General features: G+C 37.8%; 1 protein-coding gene across 7 annotated transcripts in view; it reads left to right on the top strand.

The window, feature by feature from the left end:
* PPARGC1A (PPARG coactivator 1 alpha) overlaps window positions 1-18,048 on the top strand; it is a 686,617-nt gene that overhangs the window by 651,234 nt on the left and 17,335 nt on the right. For all 7 annotated transcript variants that reach the window (XM_025385683.1, XM_025385681.1, XM_025385685.1 and 4 more), the window contains 5 exons: window positions 2,305-2,350; window positions 2,460-2,533; window positions 12,225-13,140; window positions 13,704-13,808; window positions 13,962-14,082. In XM_025385683.1, the coding sequence (XP_025241468.1) occupies window positions 2,305-2,350; window positions 2,460-2,533; window positions 12,225-13,140; window positions 13,704-13,808; window positions 13,962-14,082 (1,262 nt within the window). The remainder of the gene's footprint in view (window positions 1-2,304; window positions 2,351-2,459; window positions 2,534-12,224; window positions 13,141-13,703; window positions 13,809-13,961; window positions 14,083-18,048) is intronic.

Genomic DNA, 18,048 nt, shown 5'->3' with positions numbered 1-18,048 from the left:
AGACTGGCTGTATATCGTATATGTCTGTGGCAAGGCACAAAAGACTCACCCCAGACCAAAGTCTGTTGACAAACAGACAAAATCCTTTAGTTATGAAAGACCTAAAAGAAATGAAACATGGCTGACGAGTAAGAACTAATACATGCTCAACTTCAGTAATTATTTGAATTATTATTTAAAATCAAAATGTGGAAAATATGTGAACAATTAGAGATAACTAGGAGGATCGATTGAAATTACCTTTCTTAAGGTGTTGTAATTTTTTCTCACTGAACTTCGTGTATGCGTTCCATAAAACATTTTGGAGGCAGGTTCTTTTCATTTCCTTAGCATGATCGTCTAGCCATGGTTGTGCGTTGATGTCTCATTTATTTGTCCATTTATTCATGCATTCATCCAAATACCACAATCTACGTGAAAAAGACACATTCCTGACTTCAAGGATCCTACTAGTCTCTGGTCTACCAGTCACTGGAACAGGGTGAATTAAACTCTCAATAAATCAAATCAATACTCCTCTAATGGTAGCATTAGAGAGTCTGGGTTTATTCAGGGATCAGATTCTGTATGTGGTTTGGGGACTGTCCCCTTCCTATGGCTCTCATTTCCTGTTTGCTTTTGGTCTCATTAACTATGACTGTTGCCATTTCCTCTCCTTTCATTGACTTTGGCCTTACCTGTACCCAACAATCAGAAATTGAGAGTCTTTCTTTGAGCATTTCAAATAGCCTATACTACCTCTTGAAAACCAGAATATCAGTGACTGATTTTTAATGTACATTTATTATGTCACATAGCACATGGTTAATATGTGGTTATATTTTCTGTGGAATTTGTATGAATTATCCTAATTATTAGTTGAGTATCATAAAACTTGGTAAAGTTTCTTCATAAGTGGATTCTTTTTGAAAGACTTGTTATATTACACATACTCAAAAATTAATGTAAAATCAGCTCATTTATCTGTGTAAATGAAAAACTGAATCAATCAATGTATCTAATTTGTTGAAGATATCATGAGCTTCATATTTCTGGATGTACATTGAAAGATGATATACTATTCAACTGTGTAAATCTAAATCTATAAATTAAATATGTAAATACTATTTATCCAAGTAAAGTATCTAATTTCACGTTATTTTGGACATGAATAATATTTTCACATTTCAAAAAATTAATTGCTGGGGCTGATTAATTTACTTTAAAGTCTGTTGAATGCGATTTCTTTTGACAATAGGAGAAAGGAAACAGAATCTTGGCCAACTCTGTGAGTAACTATTTTATGGCCCTGAAAATACCACTTAGTATTGTTGGGTCTCAGTTTCTTCAGCCATAAGATAAGAAACTATTCTAAACACCTTTTTGGTTTTGACACTACGATTTCCATTACATAAATAACTACCACTTGACCTTTTGAAAGTAATTATTTTAATGAGAAAAAATTGACATAAACCTACATACACATAAGCATATGCTTATAGATAAGCATAGATATACGTAATACATGAATGTATAGCCTAAGTATGCCTTTCATCATATTTGCCCCTCCTTCTGTTCAAAATACAAGATTGCCATGGAGAAGCAATTGAAATTTTGGGTGAGAAGATTCTTCACCCTTCATTATTGGGAAATGCCGCCTGTAGGAGGTAAGATTCAGGAAAGCACAAAAGGAGGTAGTTAGCATCTTTGCAAATCTATACACCTTTCAACTGATAAACATGGTATCTTACTTTAGTTGTCTATCAGATTTACGGATCTGAACCCCTTCTAAACCATCTGGGTCAATGCCCACAATTTGCCATCATCTCTCAATTAATTTTCAGTGAGTGGAATAGTTACTGCATGAGCTTTGGCCTCATAGAAATAACCTATTATCAGGGCTAGATATAAAATTATACATTTTAGGAGTAAAATCAACTGAATATTCATAACGTTCTGTCGCCTTGTAGTTCCTCTGCTGTTTTCTTATCTAAACAAACCGTGTACTGTATTCCAAATTAAAACAGAAAACATTATTTCTCTCTGATGGTATGATGCAAATTTTGTATCTGTAACAGGGAGGGTTCATTTTTGGAAAAATTCTGTTTTCGTATGTGTTTTCGAATGGTAGTTTACTGATGCAAATGCTGTTTGGAATCTGTTTTAGCATAATGGACTTTTGTCTGACTTTGATTCAATATTCAGAGAATTCCTTAGGTTAGGCTTTCAGTTTTCTGGTTGTTTTTCCAACTTGACTGTTGTGGAAAGAAAAGAAATCTAAAAGACACTCAATATTACATAATTAGTTTTTTTTTTTTTCTTTAGCCAAACCAACAACTTTATCTCTTCCTCTGACCCCAGAGTCACCAAAGTAAGTATTAAGAAACGTAACCATTTTCAGAAAGGGAAGGGGGTTCTAATACATTTGGCTACAGCAACTCCATTTCAGTTTGTTTTTATAAATGTGCCATATCTTCCAGTGACCCCAAGGGTTCCCCATTTGAGAACAAGACTATTGAACGCACCTTAAGTGTGGAACTCTCTGGAACTGCAGGTAAGCCTTATATTTCACTTGGAACTTGTGTGTTTGTGTGTGTGTGTGTATGTGTGTGTGTGTGTGGTGTGTGTGTAATAAGATAATAGAGTGTACTATGTGATTAATGAAATTAACAAAGAATACAAAATTGGATAAGAAGTTATCTGTAAATATTTCCAGTTGCTTATTTTCTAAAAAAAATAATAAAAAATACTGTAGCACTTTAAAAACTTAGACTAACTGAAGAGCTCTTAAGCAAACTTCTGAGTTGGTTGCAAATGGTGCCTTTGCACTGAGTGCTTTAAGTTTAGGTACTTGAACCCCACCAAAAAGTGAATCGTGGGATGTTTAAACAAGAAATTCTTTGGGTCTGACCATTGCTGATAAGATTAAAGGAACAGTACATTAAACAAGATGCTTTCAACCAGAACTATGGTGCCTACATCCACCGTGGTCATTGTTGCTACGTTTAATTTCACACTTTGAGTTTGCTAAATTACCTTCTTATGAAAGGCCTAATGCATGATTGCATGACTTGGTCAAGCAGTAGAGTAGTTAATTTCATGGTGTAGATAGATAGTATATGTGTGTGCAGACTCACACATATGTACATATATACATATCTTTATAGGCATGCACACTTAGACACACAAATCCTTACTTATAAGCATATACTTAACATCATTTCTTAAATACATACATGACACTATTTCTTAAATACATCATAACTTACATATATGTTTAGAAGTAGCTTTTGTGTGTATATATATTATATGCGGTAGAGGCCTTCTTATCTGACCAGTGAGGACCAGCAATTGGTGGGTTTGTTTAAAAAGTTGATTCAAGCATATACTGTTTTATTTTACCTTTGCTTAAAACATAAAAATATACATTCAAATATTACAGTTTTGGTAGAAGATGGAGATCTTTACCTTGAGCTTATGTTTGCTATTTGGGGGTCTATTGATTCATCTTTCTTGTATAAACCATACTAATATATTATTATACAATACATATTATAGATGGTAGCTACTTTTTATTGCTTGCTCCTTGAAGGTCAAGATTAGAGACATTGGTATGGTAGTCTGAATTCTTCTAGCTTTTTATAATTTTTCCAATAATTTCCAATTCCACCCATCCACAACTAATTTGATAACCCTTATTTTAGCAATGACCTTTTTTGAGTTATTTTCTACAGGAATATTTTTCCACACTCACATTTCATTCATTTACAGGAGATTTTACCATCTTACATAATTTCAATCACCAGTACAATGCACATTAACTATTTAGTCTATTGGGGTACTGAGACACACTGATAAGTAGCATGAAAGCAAATATTATTTATTGGATATGTTCCACCACCTTCTAACAAAGGTAGGCCCAGAAGGCAGTTTTTAGTTCATTGAGTGTGATTATAATAGCTGTACAGATATAAATTGGGGAAGCTGAAGTAAAGCCCAATTGCATTATGTAAGAGAAAGGATTTAGAGCTTTGGATAGCAGGGAGATGAGGACTTGAAAGATGCTGAATGAGGCTGGAAGGTAAAGTTTGGAACCTTCCTGGAGAATAATGTAAAGAGGAGATGGAGGGAGATTTGTTTTTTCTCTAGAGATATTGTGGGCTTGAAATGCAATGCAACATGTAATGTCTACAATTGTCATCTCCTCTAAAAACCTTCAGCAAAATTGGTCACTTAGTAGTGTTTGAAGATTGTGACAAACACTAATTGTACCTAGAAAGAATCACAAAGGGAGAAAAAGAGTTGTCAAAGGGAAAACACGGTAGCACAGCTTCAAGTTTAAATACATTGATTGACCAAAAGATTTTTTAAAAATGATAAAGGCAGTTAAAGGACTGACAGAAATACTTAGGCGATAGTATCATCCTAGTGAATGACAGAGGTGATCCATGGAAAGGAATGTGGAGGAAATTGAGCTCTCCATAGGCTAACCTGACTTGGAGAGCCTTCAGGGAAAACAACAACAACAAAATGCACAGATTTTGAAGCACAGGGGTGGAATGGAGAGAAGATGTTGATGGAGCAGAAGCAAGAAAGCAGGAAACCAAAGGGATGCTCAAATGACAATGAATTTGGCAAGGACTGTAAAATCAATAAGGAGCTACAAGATGGCACACACACTTTCCCTCCTGGATCTTTTGATTGCTAAGACTCTTTTCTACATCCTTGACCTTTTCTACACCTCAGTTTCCTCCATTTTAAAGTCATATTCATAACTACTAATAAAATTGTCAACTCAAAAGACTAGAATATAGGTTGAAAAATAAAACTGCCAGTATGCAATCATTTTTGACACACAAAAATGGAATTTTATGTGGTTTGATCTGAAGTAAAACAGTTTATAAGCAGCAAAGCTTCAATTAAAAGTAGTATATCATGATTTTAAAGAGCAGACGGCATAGCTTAGTGAAGTTTACAAAACCTTGGCTTGGTTGTTGGACAAATCCAAGTTTAAATTCTGAATGTCCTCCCATCTAGTGTGTGGCCTTGGTCCATTTACTTAACCTCTGAAAGACTAGGATTCTTATGCGTGATATGAAGATGATCACAATACCTACATCTCATTGGGTCAGTGTGAGGATTAAATGAGATAAAACATGAATGCCCCCTGATTATATAAGTGCTCAATAAATATTAGATATTTAATTACTAATTCTGATTAATCATTTGCAGTGGTCATTGTACCTTGCTTCTTATCTTTTCAACTTTTGACTGTCTTCACCTCTTCCCTTTTATTGCCCTTGCCGTGTATCCTCTTTGGCAATCTCATATATGAAGTTATTTATTCTTTTTCTGTGCTTCCCCAACCTCCCACTGTTTTCACGTCAAATTGAACAAATACTGCTTTTGGTGTAAATATGGAATTTACCAAATCACAGTAGAAAACTCACTGATTTGAGATTCTCTCAGCAACAGCTACTTCTATGCCTACAATTTCTGGCAATTAGGCACTCCTTAAACAGGCACTTTACATACAGTATCTTCCTTACTCTCTGCCCATTTCATTGTTGAGGAAAGATTTATACGTTGATACAAGCTATATGATAGACCCTGGGTTCAAAGCAGGTCTGCCCGAAGAGAAATTATGTCTCTTTCCTGAAGTCTGAATTTTAAAGATAGTAATTGACATATGTTATGTTAAATAGGCTTCACTGCACTTGCCAAGTGTCATTGATTGGTACTGTCTGCCAGGAGCATTGTGTTGAGAAAGGTTCTAAGGCCAAGTCTGTGCTCACAGGGAATGTCATGATCAATTAGTGATGTCTGCCACAGGTGCAGCAGGTGGGTGGCAAGGGTAGAAACAGCATTCATATTGGTAGTTTGTTGATCCTTGGTCTACAGACTTAATCGGTTTGATTGCAGCAGAAGTGACCCAAGCTTTGGCTCAGGCCTTCTGGTGTCTTCTTTTTCTTTACTCTCACAAATTTTAGTGAAATTTTCCAAATGTTTAAGTGGAAATGTAAAGAGTCAACAAAATTCTAAGACCTCCAGAATAATGCCTCTGCCCCATCTGCAGTGTCTTTGGGAAACAGGAGGGATGAGATAGGAAGTTTGCTTTATTAGGTATTGCCAGCTGGTCTGACTTCTTTGTGATTGTCCTAAACTAGCTCATTTTGGCTGATAAAAAAAACTCTTCTCTTTTACAGGTGTAAAATCTAATTTGATTTCAAAATAGCTGTTAGTAAAGCAAGATGAGAGAAAAGAGAATGATCTTTTGGCAGAAGGCATTTAAATCTATTGCATATGGAGATTTTCAGAGTGCTACACTTTTTTGTTTCTGAAATGGGAATGGCAAAGCAATGTCAGCTCAACAAGGTGACGGTTTTAACCACAGACACGAAGGAATTTGGGTAGGGACCAAAGTGACTGACCCCAAAATTTTATGTATATGTATATATAGTTTTTATTTGTTATTACTGTAAACATTGTAACAGCAGAACTATTTTATAACTGATAAAGAAAATGAGAAGAGCAAAAAATATAATCAGATGTCATCACCCTAAAACAAGTAGGACTTCATAATTTTTTTTCTCCATTGATATATGTTTTTCCACATTATTTTCATCAGAGGGGACATGTGATTTGATGTTATTTTTTTTTTTACTTCATTTTTTCTCTAGGCTTTAATCAGCAGTCATTCCAAGTGTACTTTAGTAGACTCACCATAAAAACAACAACAAAACACTCATTAACCAATCTGTAACTACCACTTTTATTTTGAATTTTACATTGCCTTTTTGGACTCTCCATTTAAAAGTTCATTTTGCTGGAAAAAATGTATTGACAAACAGCATAAATATTGACAAACAGCTGTAGCCTTTTGGCATATATACTTCTTGTGTATGTGACATATCTTTGGGAAAGTAGACCAAAGTAAAATATCGGCAGTTGTCGGTAGTTTTAAAAGGAAAACCATAGCATCACAGAACTGGAAGGTGATTTTGACAGGTCACAGAATCTATTCCTGTGCTTCAGGAATCTAAGAAAGGGAGACCCAACAAATTCTCTTTACAGCCCATTCCGGTGCTTGCCAACTCTTACTGTCAGAAATTTCTTCCATATTTCAACCATATTCTTCATTTTCTATTTTTAACCTCATTCTTTTTGAGCCAGTGTCTATAATGACAGTTCCTTTGTTCCTAATTTTTCTTTTCTGGAAATGGTACTATCCTATTTCTTGTAAGCCAAGTATAGCAAAGGAATTTTCTCTCTCACATCAGCTTGGGGGTTTGGCAATAGCCACCCGAAATGCCAGGTTCCCCTTACTCATCCCCTCTCCCAGCTCTCTGGGGAATTTACACAGGGGTCAATTAATGATATCTTCATCTTCCATGAGCAAGAATTGGGGAATTAGGCATATGTCATAGGAATGTTCTGAAGCTTTTCTCCAAGGCCAGTTTGTTCCCCAGTAACCAGGGGTGATAGGAGAAATACTTAAAATGTACTGAAGGCAGGCCACTTCCAAATGGACTGAAGCCAGCCAGAGGACTAGCGGGGTCTGTTGGAGAACCTTCTGTGCCAAGTGGGAGCACTTCTGTTGCTGGGTCTTGTGGAGCTCCGTTGAGTCCTGGGGAAGTAGGTGCAGATGGAGAGAACACTAGAGCAGCTTTTATCAACTGAATATTTTAACAACTGCTTTAGAGGTAACGGTTGGTACTCAGTGAATATCAGCTTTCCCTCTGCACTCTTGACACCCACTCCAAATTCGTGAGGCCTGAAATATGTGAGTAGGACAAGTCACACACCTCTCTTTGCTCCGTTTTCCTATTTTGGTGTGTTTTAAAGCAACTTAAAATCTCATCTCCTGATTTTTTTTTGTTGTTGTTTGTTTCTTAAGTACCTGAATTGGCGTGCAACATATGCAAAATCCCACTGTTAAACAAACTTGAAAGTAAGTTGCAGATTTTGCTGTAGATTCTGCAAAATGTTATAAACTACTAAAAAAAAAAAAAAAGTCATTGGTGAATAGCACAGCACAAGAAACAGAGCCAGGGACTCACCATTTATCAGAGTCATTCAATTAAACAAACAAACCCAAAAGAAAACTCCTCCAAGAAAATCGTTTCATAGCGATAATGAAAAACAAAACACAACTTGTCTGCCATTTTTTTTTAAATAAAAGGACTGTTTAAAAAGATGACTGTAGAGTATGTACCACTTCTCCCAGATTTGCTGTGCAGAAGTGCGTAAGTGTGAGTGATGTAGAGGTGCTTGTTTATTATGGAGCACATTTCAATGCAGTAATCATAAATATTGCTAAGGTTGTGCTCTGTTGAAATATGACCTACATACTCTTGATTGTTTGTGTTATGTGATTTGTCTGACACCCATTACATTCTGGGTAATAGCAGCCATTTGTTGCTCTGCACAGCAGGCTCTTTTGACAAAAGAAAATAGGCGGCAATAAAAAAGCTATAGTCTGAATTACATTCTGCACCGAGCTGCACTGCTGAGAGTTTGTGCAAGTGTGTTAACAATGCTCGGAACTGCCTCTTGTCAGCCTTCAGCCTGTAATGGCCATCTGTCCTCACATAAATCTGTCAAAACCTGCTAAGTTCAAGAGAGAGCACGGAATATACCTTGTACTGTCAACACCAAAATGTACACATTCCCCAGAAAATCAACACGCAGGAAATAATCCAGAGGTTGTGGGAGGCATTAGCACTGTTGATTTGGGCTTGTGGCATGAAATCGAGAGTCCAGAGATTAGTGGGAAGATGAGCAAAGGTAGTGGCATCAAGGGATTGAGCACCCACCTCCCTCTTACTTCAGGGGGAAGGTTTTGGGTAGCGGAGGTGAGACTAGAGAAATAACAACTAGTTCAGAGGCAGCAAGGGGTTGCCTGTCTCATCAGCAGCTCTGAAAAGTTTAACACTATGTGAAAAGAAAACATACTCTTTGCACTTTTGTTTTATTTTGTTTGGCTTTGGGTCTCAACTGTATCTGGAGATAGGCTTTCCATTAGGGAGGCACCTGGTGATAGGAAGTCTTGTCATCCGTGAGATTTCTCAATCTTGCTTTGAGATATTCTTTGGTTGGAGATGTTTCAGTAAACAATGAAGGCTTTAGGGCATTAGCCAAATTATTTTTCTCTCTCCATCTACTCATTAATCCTGAAATATCTTCCATTCAATAAGCAAGCATTACTTATTTGTTTCAACAAATGGTGCCAGTAGAAATGTACAGCCCTGATATTTTTACTCACGGGGCATATTTGATGGTCTCTGGGTGTTTCCATCAATTTTAAGCGTATATGCAGAAAAATATACTCATGTCAAATTTTAAAGAAGCGCCTTTTTATTAAAATCGATTGTGAAGTCGCTGGAGGCTGAGTCCCTGAAATAGCAGCATCTGATGTCATATCCAGCACATAGTAGGTGTTCAACGAAGGTCTGTTCAATGGCCACAGGCCATAATGTGTGACAGAGGTAAAAGGCTTTGTTTTTAACTCAAAGAAAGTACAATCAAGGTGTTGCCACTCCCCAGAGCAACTTGAGAACCAGTTATTTAAGCGATAATGAGCTTAGGTACTAGGACAAGGGTTTCGAATTTTCAAGACACAGAAGGATTTCTGTATCTGAAATCTCTAGATACCTAAGCTATTTTTAGAACCAGTCTCTCTTTAATAGTGGCCTAATTTGGTGTTCCTGAAGTTTAAGGTTTCTTTTTATAAATCTAAAATGTCTGTCAAAATATGTATACCTGAGAGTACAAAGTGGCATGCTGCAGACACGCCAGGAGGGCTGGGGTTCTCCAGATGTGGTCTGTGAAGCATCTAATTACAAATGTTTACCTAGTATCCCAAGTGATTCTTGGACTGCTGAAATGTGAGACCCACTACTAAAGAAGAATCTAGAAAAATTAAAATTAGTAGAAAATAATAATGCAACAAATGCGTCCAAGCCACACCCTGCAAAGAGCTGATAATCGATTTGGAAAGACAAGACATAATTCACATTCAAAAAGAGATAAGCAAAAATGTATAGTAATATGTGATTGGTATCAAGAGAGGGATCCTGACAATAAATTACTAAAGAAGTAAAAACTACCCTAACTTGGGGTGATCATGCAAAGATTTACAGAGTTGGATGTGAGGATGTTGAATGCCATTTCCTCCAATTCAAGGGCTATGTCGTTGGACATGTTTGATGGGTGTTTACTCAGCAGAGAGAGATTATTTGTCATTACTTCTTTAAGTATACTAGGCTCCTAGGAGGAATATTTGAGAGTGTGCTTTTTTTTTTTTTTTTTTTTTTTTGGCTGGGAATTGCAAGTGGTAATTGAAGGTAGCATGTAGAAGCAATCAGTATGCATGAATACGGCAGTACAATAGGTAAATAAAACAAGTGAAAACAGAGAGAAAAGAGAAGATCGACCAAATAGGAATTTCTTAGATTGAGTAAAAGACATACTTATCTATGAGAGAGGAAACAAGAGTTGATTGTGCCTCAGTGGCACCGATGTTTCATTCAGTCATATAAGTCACTCCCTTTGCTACAGCAAAGACAGGGGCAAAGAGCCATCCACGAGAAGCTGCCAACAAAGGGAAGCCTTTTTGAGACTCAGGTGACCATGAACGGAGTACAGTGTCCCATTCGCTTTGTGCTTCCATTTCTTTATCTTTCTGAACTTTTCTGGGTTGGAACTCCAAAGTCAAACCACCTCACATTTGTATACCTTTTCTTCTCTCAGGGAGAATTAGCTTTGAATAATAAAAATTGCCAAATATTGGTGTAAAATATTTCACTTTAGAGAAAACATTCATTCTTTCCATTTCTTTATTGTAAAGTAGGAGAGTGAGGCAGCATCTTCCTGTTCATATCAAAATTTCATGTGGCTTTTTGTGACCTATGTGGCTCTTGGTATATATGTGTGTGTGTGTGTGCGTGTGCGTGCATGTGTGTCTGTGTTTTCTTATTTTTTTTTTCCAGCAAGGTAGCATTTTTTTCCTTGAAACTTGCCTTAAATCTAACCCCATACTTGTTAGCAGACTTGAAGTTCTTTTTGCTGAATAGTGTTCACCCCGCCTCCTAAATAGAAAGTGTATTGTAAACTAAAATGCTCCCTTGTAAGCAGAAAGTCATTTGAACTCCAGCCTGCCCTTCTTCAAAGTTCCTTGGACTATGGAGCCACTTGACAATGATTCTTCCTCGGCACAAAGGGATGAGTAGGACTTATTCAGGGGGGAAACTCAACAGAGGGAACTACTATGCTTCACGGACTCTCCCACAGTGGTTTCTGATGAAATGTTCTGCCCTCCTATAGAAAAGCAGAAGGAGCAACAACTGATGGCTGTTCCTCTTTCTTCCTTTTTATTTATTTAATTAGTTAGCTGCTGAAGCTTGGCTGAGTTTCAGTCCCTCGGTCTCATAACCTTCCCTTATGTTGTGCTCTATATACAATGGTCGGCTGGCACTGCGATATTTAGTGTTACTGTTCACTTGGGTTTCTGTTGCAGAACCATATTTTAGACAGAATGTATTAGTTATGCTTACAAGAATGTATTATGCCTACATTAGCCATGGTTTACTAGGTTAATGAACTGTGGCGACAAAGAATCACTGCCGTTAAGTTGTAGAGTTGCTCTAGGTCCCTGCATTTGGCTGTCGTATTTCACTGAACTTACTTTGAAGTTGTCATCTCATCTTTTTTTTTTTTTTTTAAGTTGGTTCATTCCCTGGCTCCAAGGGTAGATTCTCTTGATGGGACAAAGACCCCTGAGCTGCTTGCATCCTCCGCAATGTTCTTTGCAGACAAATGCTACCAAGGCTATTCTGTGATTCCTCAGTCCCACTTTGTTAATTTTCCATAAAGCAGCCCATACAATCCCCTTGACAATGCCAGCTTTGGTAATAACGCCTAGTTCGGTGCAGGCCGGGGTGATGCGTTCGTGTTTTCTGGGAAGCAGGATTTGTTAGCGTTGGTGTTTGAAATACAAAAGATCACAGCTCTGCCTCCTGTTCAGCACTGTAGATCCATCTTTTCTTGGTGACAGAGGCTTAGGGGATGAGTCAGTCTTTCAGGCCTTGTCATGAAATTAGTTTCCTTCTTCTGCACTCAGTTTAAACCCTTGTTTGAAATCTTGGAAAATTTAGAAACGTGTCTTGGCATTTAAGAACATTATCTCTGTCTCTTTTCTCTTTCTCTCTCTCTCTCTTTTTTTTTTTTTTTAATTTTTGCCTTAGGCCTAACTCCACCCACCACTCCTCCTCATAAAGCCAACCAAGATAACCCTTTTAGGGCTTCTCCAAAGCTGAAGTCCTCTTGCAAGACTGTGGTGCCACCACCATCAAAGAAGCCCCGGTACAGTGAGTCTTCTGGTACACAAGGCAATAACTCCACCAAGAAAGGGCCGGAGCAATCCGAGTTGTATGCACAACTCAGCAAGTCCTCAGTGCTCACTGGTGGACACGAGGAAAGGAAGACCAAGCGGCACAGTCTACGGCTGTTTGGTGACCATGACTATTGCCAGTCAATTAATTCCAAAACGGAAATACTCATTAATATATCACAGGAGCTCCAAGACTCTAGACAACTAGAAAATAAAGATGTCTCCTCTGATTGGCAGGGGCAGATTTGTTCTTCCACAGATTCAGACCAGTGCTACCTGAGAGAGACTTCGGAGGCAAGCAAGCAGGTCTCTCCTTGCAGCACAAGAAAACAGCTCCAAGACCAGGAAATCCGAGCCGAGCTGAACAAGCACTTCGGTCATCCCAGTCAAGCTGTTTTTGACGACGAAGCAGACAAGACCAGTGAACTGAGGGACAGTGATTTCAGTAATGAACAATTCTCCAAACTACCTATGTTTATAAATTCAGGACTAGCCATGGATGGCCTGTTTGATGACAGCGAAGATGAAAGTGATAAACTGAGCTACCCTTGGGATGGCACGCAATCCTATTCATTGTTCAATGTGTCTCCTTCTTGCTCTTCTTTTAACTCTCCATGTAGAGATTCCGTGTCACCACCCAAATCCTTATTTTCTCAAAGACCCCAAAGGATGCGCTCTCGTTCAAGGTCCTTTTCTCGACACAGGTCGTGTTCCCGATCACCATATTCCAGGTCAAGATCAAGGTCCCCAGGCAGTAGATCCTCTTCAAGGTAAACCTTGGCGAAACCCTAATAACACACAAGGTGTTCCTAAGAAGTGAACAAAATAAAATACAAATAAAAATTTGAAATCTGTAGCCATTCCGGCCCCTGACCACTGAAATTCTGGCGCTGCCGGAACTAACGAGAATGATGTTACACTCACATCTCTCTCCATGTTCTCTTAAATCTGTCAGCTCTGAGCACAGTGCCTTGAGCCAGTCCTATCAGAGAGAGTAATTTGTTAAGAAACTTGCTCATCTAACTTTTTCCATTACCTGGAGAGCTGCCCTGTGCCAGGATAGTGGAGATCCATGCAAGATAAAGCTGACAGTGTACCAGACCTGGTGCTCAGTGTTAACATCAATAAGAGACGCTGAGAGAGAGCACATCACTCCCAGCCCTCTAAGCTGACTAGCTGATCACAAACTGTCACTGGGAAATCTCACTAATAGCTGGGAAGAACAAGCCAGTCTCTGTAACACAGAGCATCCCAGAGGATGCTCCACAGTTCCAATAAACTTGGGTTAAGTGGCAGTTGCAAATGCCCTTTTTGTTTTTCTCATCTGTCGCAGATCCTGCTATTACTATGAGTCAAGCCACTACAGACACCGCACGCACCGAAATTCTCCCTTGTATGTAAGATCACGTTCAAGATCGCCCTACAGCCGTCGGCCCAGGTAATGAGGCATGTCATTTTCCTTCGGGTCCCTTTATCCCCTCCTTGAGATGACAAGATGTTCTCCAAAACCCTATACCCCTCCCCATATTATTATTCATTTTGCTTATGCAAATTGAGGTGGTTGAGTTAGTGATGAAGTTATGTTTCCCAGGTATGACAGCTACGAGGAGTATCAGCACGAGAGGCTGAAGAGGGAAGAATATCGCAGAGAGTATGAGAAGCGAGAGTCTGAGAGGGCCAAACAAAGGGAGAGGCAGAGGCAGAAGGCAATTGTAAGTGGCCTGGAGCTCACTTTTATTTTAAAGTAGGGTTTCTTCTTTTTCTGTGTGCTTTTTTTGGTGATAGATTAGAAAATAAACAAAAGCTAAGTCTTCGTTAGTTTGTTAGAACAGGCCATTTTCAGCCTTTTGGCTTTAAAATATCCGTAAGTCTTCAGTCCCCATTGACCTAACTTACTGGAAAACAAAATGTTTAAGTCAGTATATTTCTCACTCACAGTTTCATTTTGAAGTTCGTTACTGTTTTCACCTCCTGTTTTGAAAAATGGAGGGAGCAGAGATTTTTTTTTTTCAGTCAGATATTGGTTCTTTCTGGTCACAGGATGAGTTTTTCTTTCTGTTTCCTGTTACTTCTCTCTTTGAGTGGAAAATGAGGAGGGATTGCTATCTTGTTTCAGTTTTTGTCTTTTTGGCCAGCAGGAGACTTAAATTGTCCATGAAGAGACTGAGTTCAAGTTGGATTTAAAAGAGGCAGGGGAGGAAGAGTTGCTAAGAAAGTCATCATTTCTGGCCGGGCGCAATGGCTCACGCCTGTAATTCCAGCACTTTGGGAGGCCAAGGTGGTTGGATCACGTAAGGCCAGAAGTTTGAGACCAGTCTGGCCAACATAGGAAACAGGAAATAACATAGGAGACAGGAAACCTTGTCTGTACTAAAAATACACAAATTAGCCAGGCGTGGTGGCACATGCCTGTAATCCCAGCTACTCGAGAGGCTAAGGCAGGAGAATTGCTTGAACTGGGGAGGTAGAGGTTGCAATGAGCTGAGATTGCATCACTGAACTCCAGCCTGGGTGACAGAGTGAGACTCTATATTTAAAAAAAAAGAAAGAAAGAAAGAAAGTCATCACCTTCTGTGTGATGGTCGCCATCTAACTGGGTAGTTGACACACCCACATTTCTTACGAACTACTTTTCAGTGACATTTTATGGATTTCAGCACCACTTACAAGGAGGTATTATATTCACTTGACATAGAGACAGTGCTGACCCTTCTGTGTAAAGATCCAGGTTATGTTATATTTATTTGCTCTCTGAAGATCAGTACTCATTTTCAGCAACTGCTGACTAGTAGGTAGGCTTTACCCCAGCTCCCTACTGCTGTGTATCAACCTAGACTTTGGATGGCAAAAATAAGGCAGTCCAGTTGTCAAAATCCAGCCCATGCCCATGGCAGACATTCCTAATCAATAATGGAACTCTTTTCCATTGAGCCCCCTCAGAGCCTTACGATCTTTTCTGACATGGTGCTCTAGGGAACCATGACTAATCAATGAGATATAGCACTGCTTTTATTCAGTGCAGCTGCTACCTGTCTGTGTTAGCCACTCAGAGTTAGCTCAGTGAAGATCAGCTTTTGACATATCTTGCATCTAAGCTAGCCACGGCTTAGGGAAATGATTTTTGACTGTAAAGGTTAGATTTATATGTTATCTTTAAGAAAACTCACTAACATCAACACAACTTTGCAAAACCTATATAAAAGAGCTGACTAATGGAATCAAAATCAAGCATTGGCCAACAGTTACCAGCTGGAGGATAAAGGTTAAATGAGAGATTTGCTCAACACAGGCATTTAAGGAGAAAGAAGGGAGAAGTAATTGAACACTTGGGCCAAAGTTTTGGAGGGTTTGCTGCCATTTAACTTTGAAGCTACCTAAGACTGAATCAAAGGCATTTTGCAAATTACAACAATTTGCCACATTTTTCTCAACTTCCAAATGAGCAGTGATATTAAGATTTGCCAAAGTGTCATTAGTTAACACTTATGAAGACTAATGAAAATTAAAATTCAATTTTTCTAATGTCACTGTATTTAATTAATGGTGTATTCAATAATTATAATAACTCACATTTATATAGTGCCATATAATTTACAAAGCCTTTTAATATGGCACATTATAATCATTACAAAAGAAAATCATGCTGAGCAAGCATGTAGGAAAATGACTATTTTGGTGTTTGCAAATTTATATTTTATAAAATCCTTCATTTTTTCCCTCAAAAATAGGACATTAAAGAGAAAGATTAATAGTTTCATCATAAATTTGCTTATATGGCCAAGACACAACATAGTTATAACTAAAGCCAGATTAATATTTTAATCAAAAGTATGTAAATAAATGACATGTATTTATTTTATACCTTCTAAAGATGACTAAGTGCCAGATATTAACAAAGAAAGGAAGGGAGTTGTGTTTTTTGTTGCTAGTTTGATCCTTTACAAATAGAGCAAGTAGTGTCATTGGTCTAGATGAAACAAAAGCACCCTGAGGGTGACCAGCCTCAGCTTGGAAGCAGATGCTACCCTATTGTTCCTTTGTGTTACAAATGTTGACTAGTTCCTCTGTTAATTCTTAGATGAAAATAATCTGTATCAATTCTCTTCCAAAGCACACTTGTAATACAAGTGTCAACTTGGTTTGTATTAAATCATTTTACATTAACTAGACATTTGTGAGAATTTTGACTTTAAAGTTCATTTTTGTTTTTGAAAAGTAGATTGAAGGAAACCTAGAACATAGAGATTGTTTACTAACAGAGTGAACTATAAGTGATAAGTGCTTAATAAAGATTTGGGACTTACTGTTTAACCAATTTCCACTTGGATAATTACATGCTATTTCTATTGAACATGAGTGAAAACTCATAGCTCTTTCTGTAATAAATATCTGCCATGTGGTTGGGATATAAAATTAGGAAAGACATGGTCCCTGTATCCAAGGAACTTCAACTCTACTGGCAGACAAAGATACACAAACAGGCAATACAGTGTGATAAGTGCTATTATAAGGGGTGCATCTGTGGCACTGTTGTGGTAGTATACTAGGGGGTACCCAGATCTGTGTATGAAGGAGAACCTCAGACAGGGTGAGATTGATCCAAATCCTAAAGGGAGAAAGGACAAAGGTTTTCTCCCCCTGCAGTGTCCAACATGGTAGCCTTTAGCCACATGGCTAATTTGATTGGGTTATATTACGATGTACTGTGTGATTGGATTTAGAAGACTTGGTATAAAAAATAGTGTAAAATACTTCATTAATCTTTTTATATCAATCACAAAATAATATAATAGTTTGGACATGTTGAGCCCAATACAATATATTATTAACATTGAATTTTTCATATTTTTACTTTTTTAAATGTGGCTCTTAGAAAATTTTAAATGACATATACTACACTGTATTATTACTGGACATTGCTGTTTTAGACAGAGGCTATAGCTTATACTAAGTCTCTAAAAAAGAATAAGGTATATGGAGAAACTACTAGTCATTTAATTAGAACACTGAGACACAAGAGGGGCAAGAAATAACTCTAGAGGGAACAGTGGAAGGTAGCATAAAGGGTCGTATAATTCATGCTATAGATTTTGAAATCTGTCTTGAAGGCATCGTGGAACTATTTAATGAGTTTACCCACATGAATTTTTTTGGATTGATTTCCTTCCTCCAAATGGTTGGCTTTCTAGCGCCATAATGCATCCCCAAAGTCTATTTTTATGGACTTGAGTGCAGGGATACATGCAATGATTTTTAACTGATTTGAAAAAATTAACTTGAGAATTCATACATGGAAGAGCTAAGGGAACGAGGACAGTCCAGACCTAAGTTGGTCAGGTAGGTGATGTTCTTTCAATTTTTGAAACACCCTTAGAGTAATGAGTAAGAAGTAAATTACATCTAAGATATCTTGGGTGCAGTGTTGGGTTTTCCATTAATCAAAGCAATCATATATTTAGGGAACCAGAAAAACAGAGGCTCCAAAAGGCAATTAAAAAAAAAAAACACTTTAGAAATTTAATAATTGTTATTTTACAAAATTAAAGGCATCTTTATAAACCTTTGTCTGCATTACTTCTATTTTGAGTTCCATAAGTAGGAGGTGTTTTAGGAGATCTGTAAACTTTTCATTGCTTATGTTTCTAAAATCCTAATTCAGCCCAAGTTGAGTGAACCAA

This window comes from Theropithecus gelada, chromosome 5 (genome assembly GCF_003255815.1).
Source record: "Theropithecus gelada isolate Dixy chromosome 5, Tgel_1.0, whole genome shotgun sequence".
NCBI lineage: Eukaryota > Metazoa > Chordata > Mammalia > Primates > Cercopithecidae > Theropithecus > Theropithecus gelada.
Note: the sequence above shows the minus strand (reverse complement) of the source record. Positions and strands in the feature narration are given on the sequence as shown.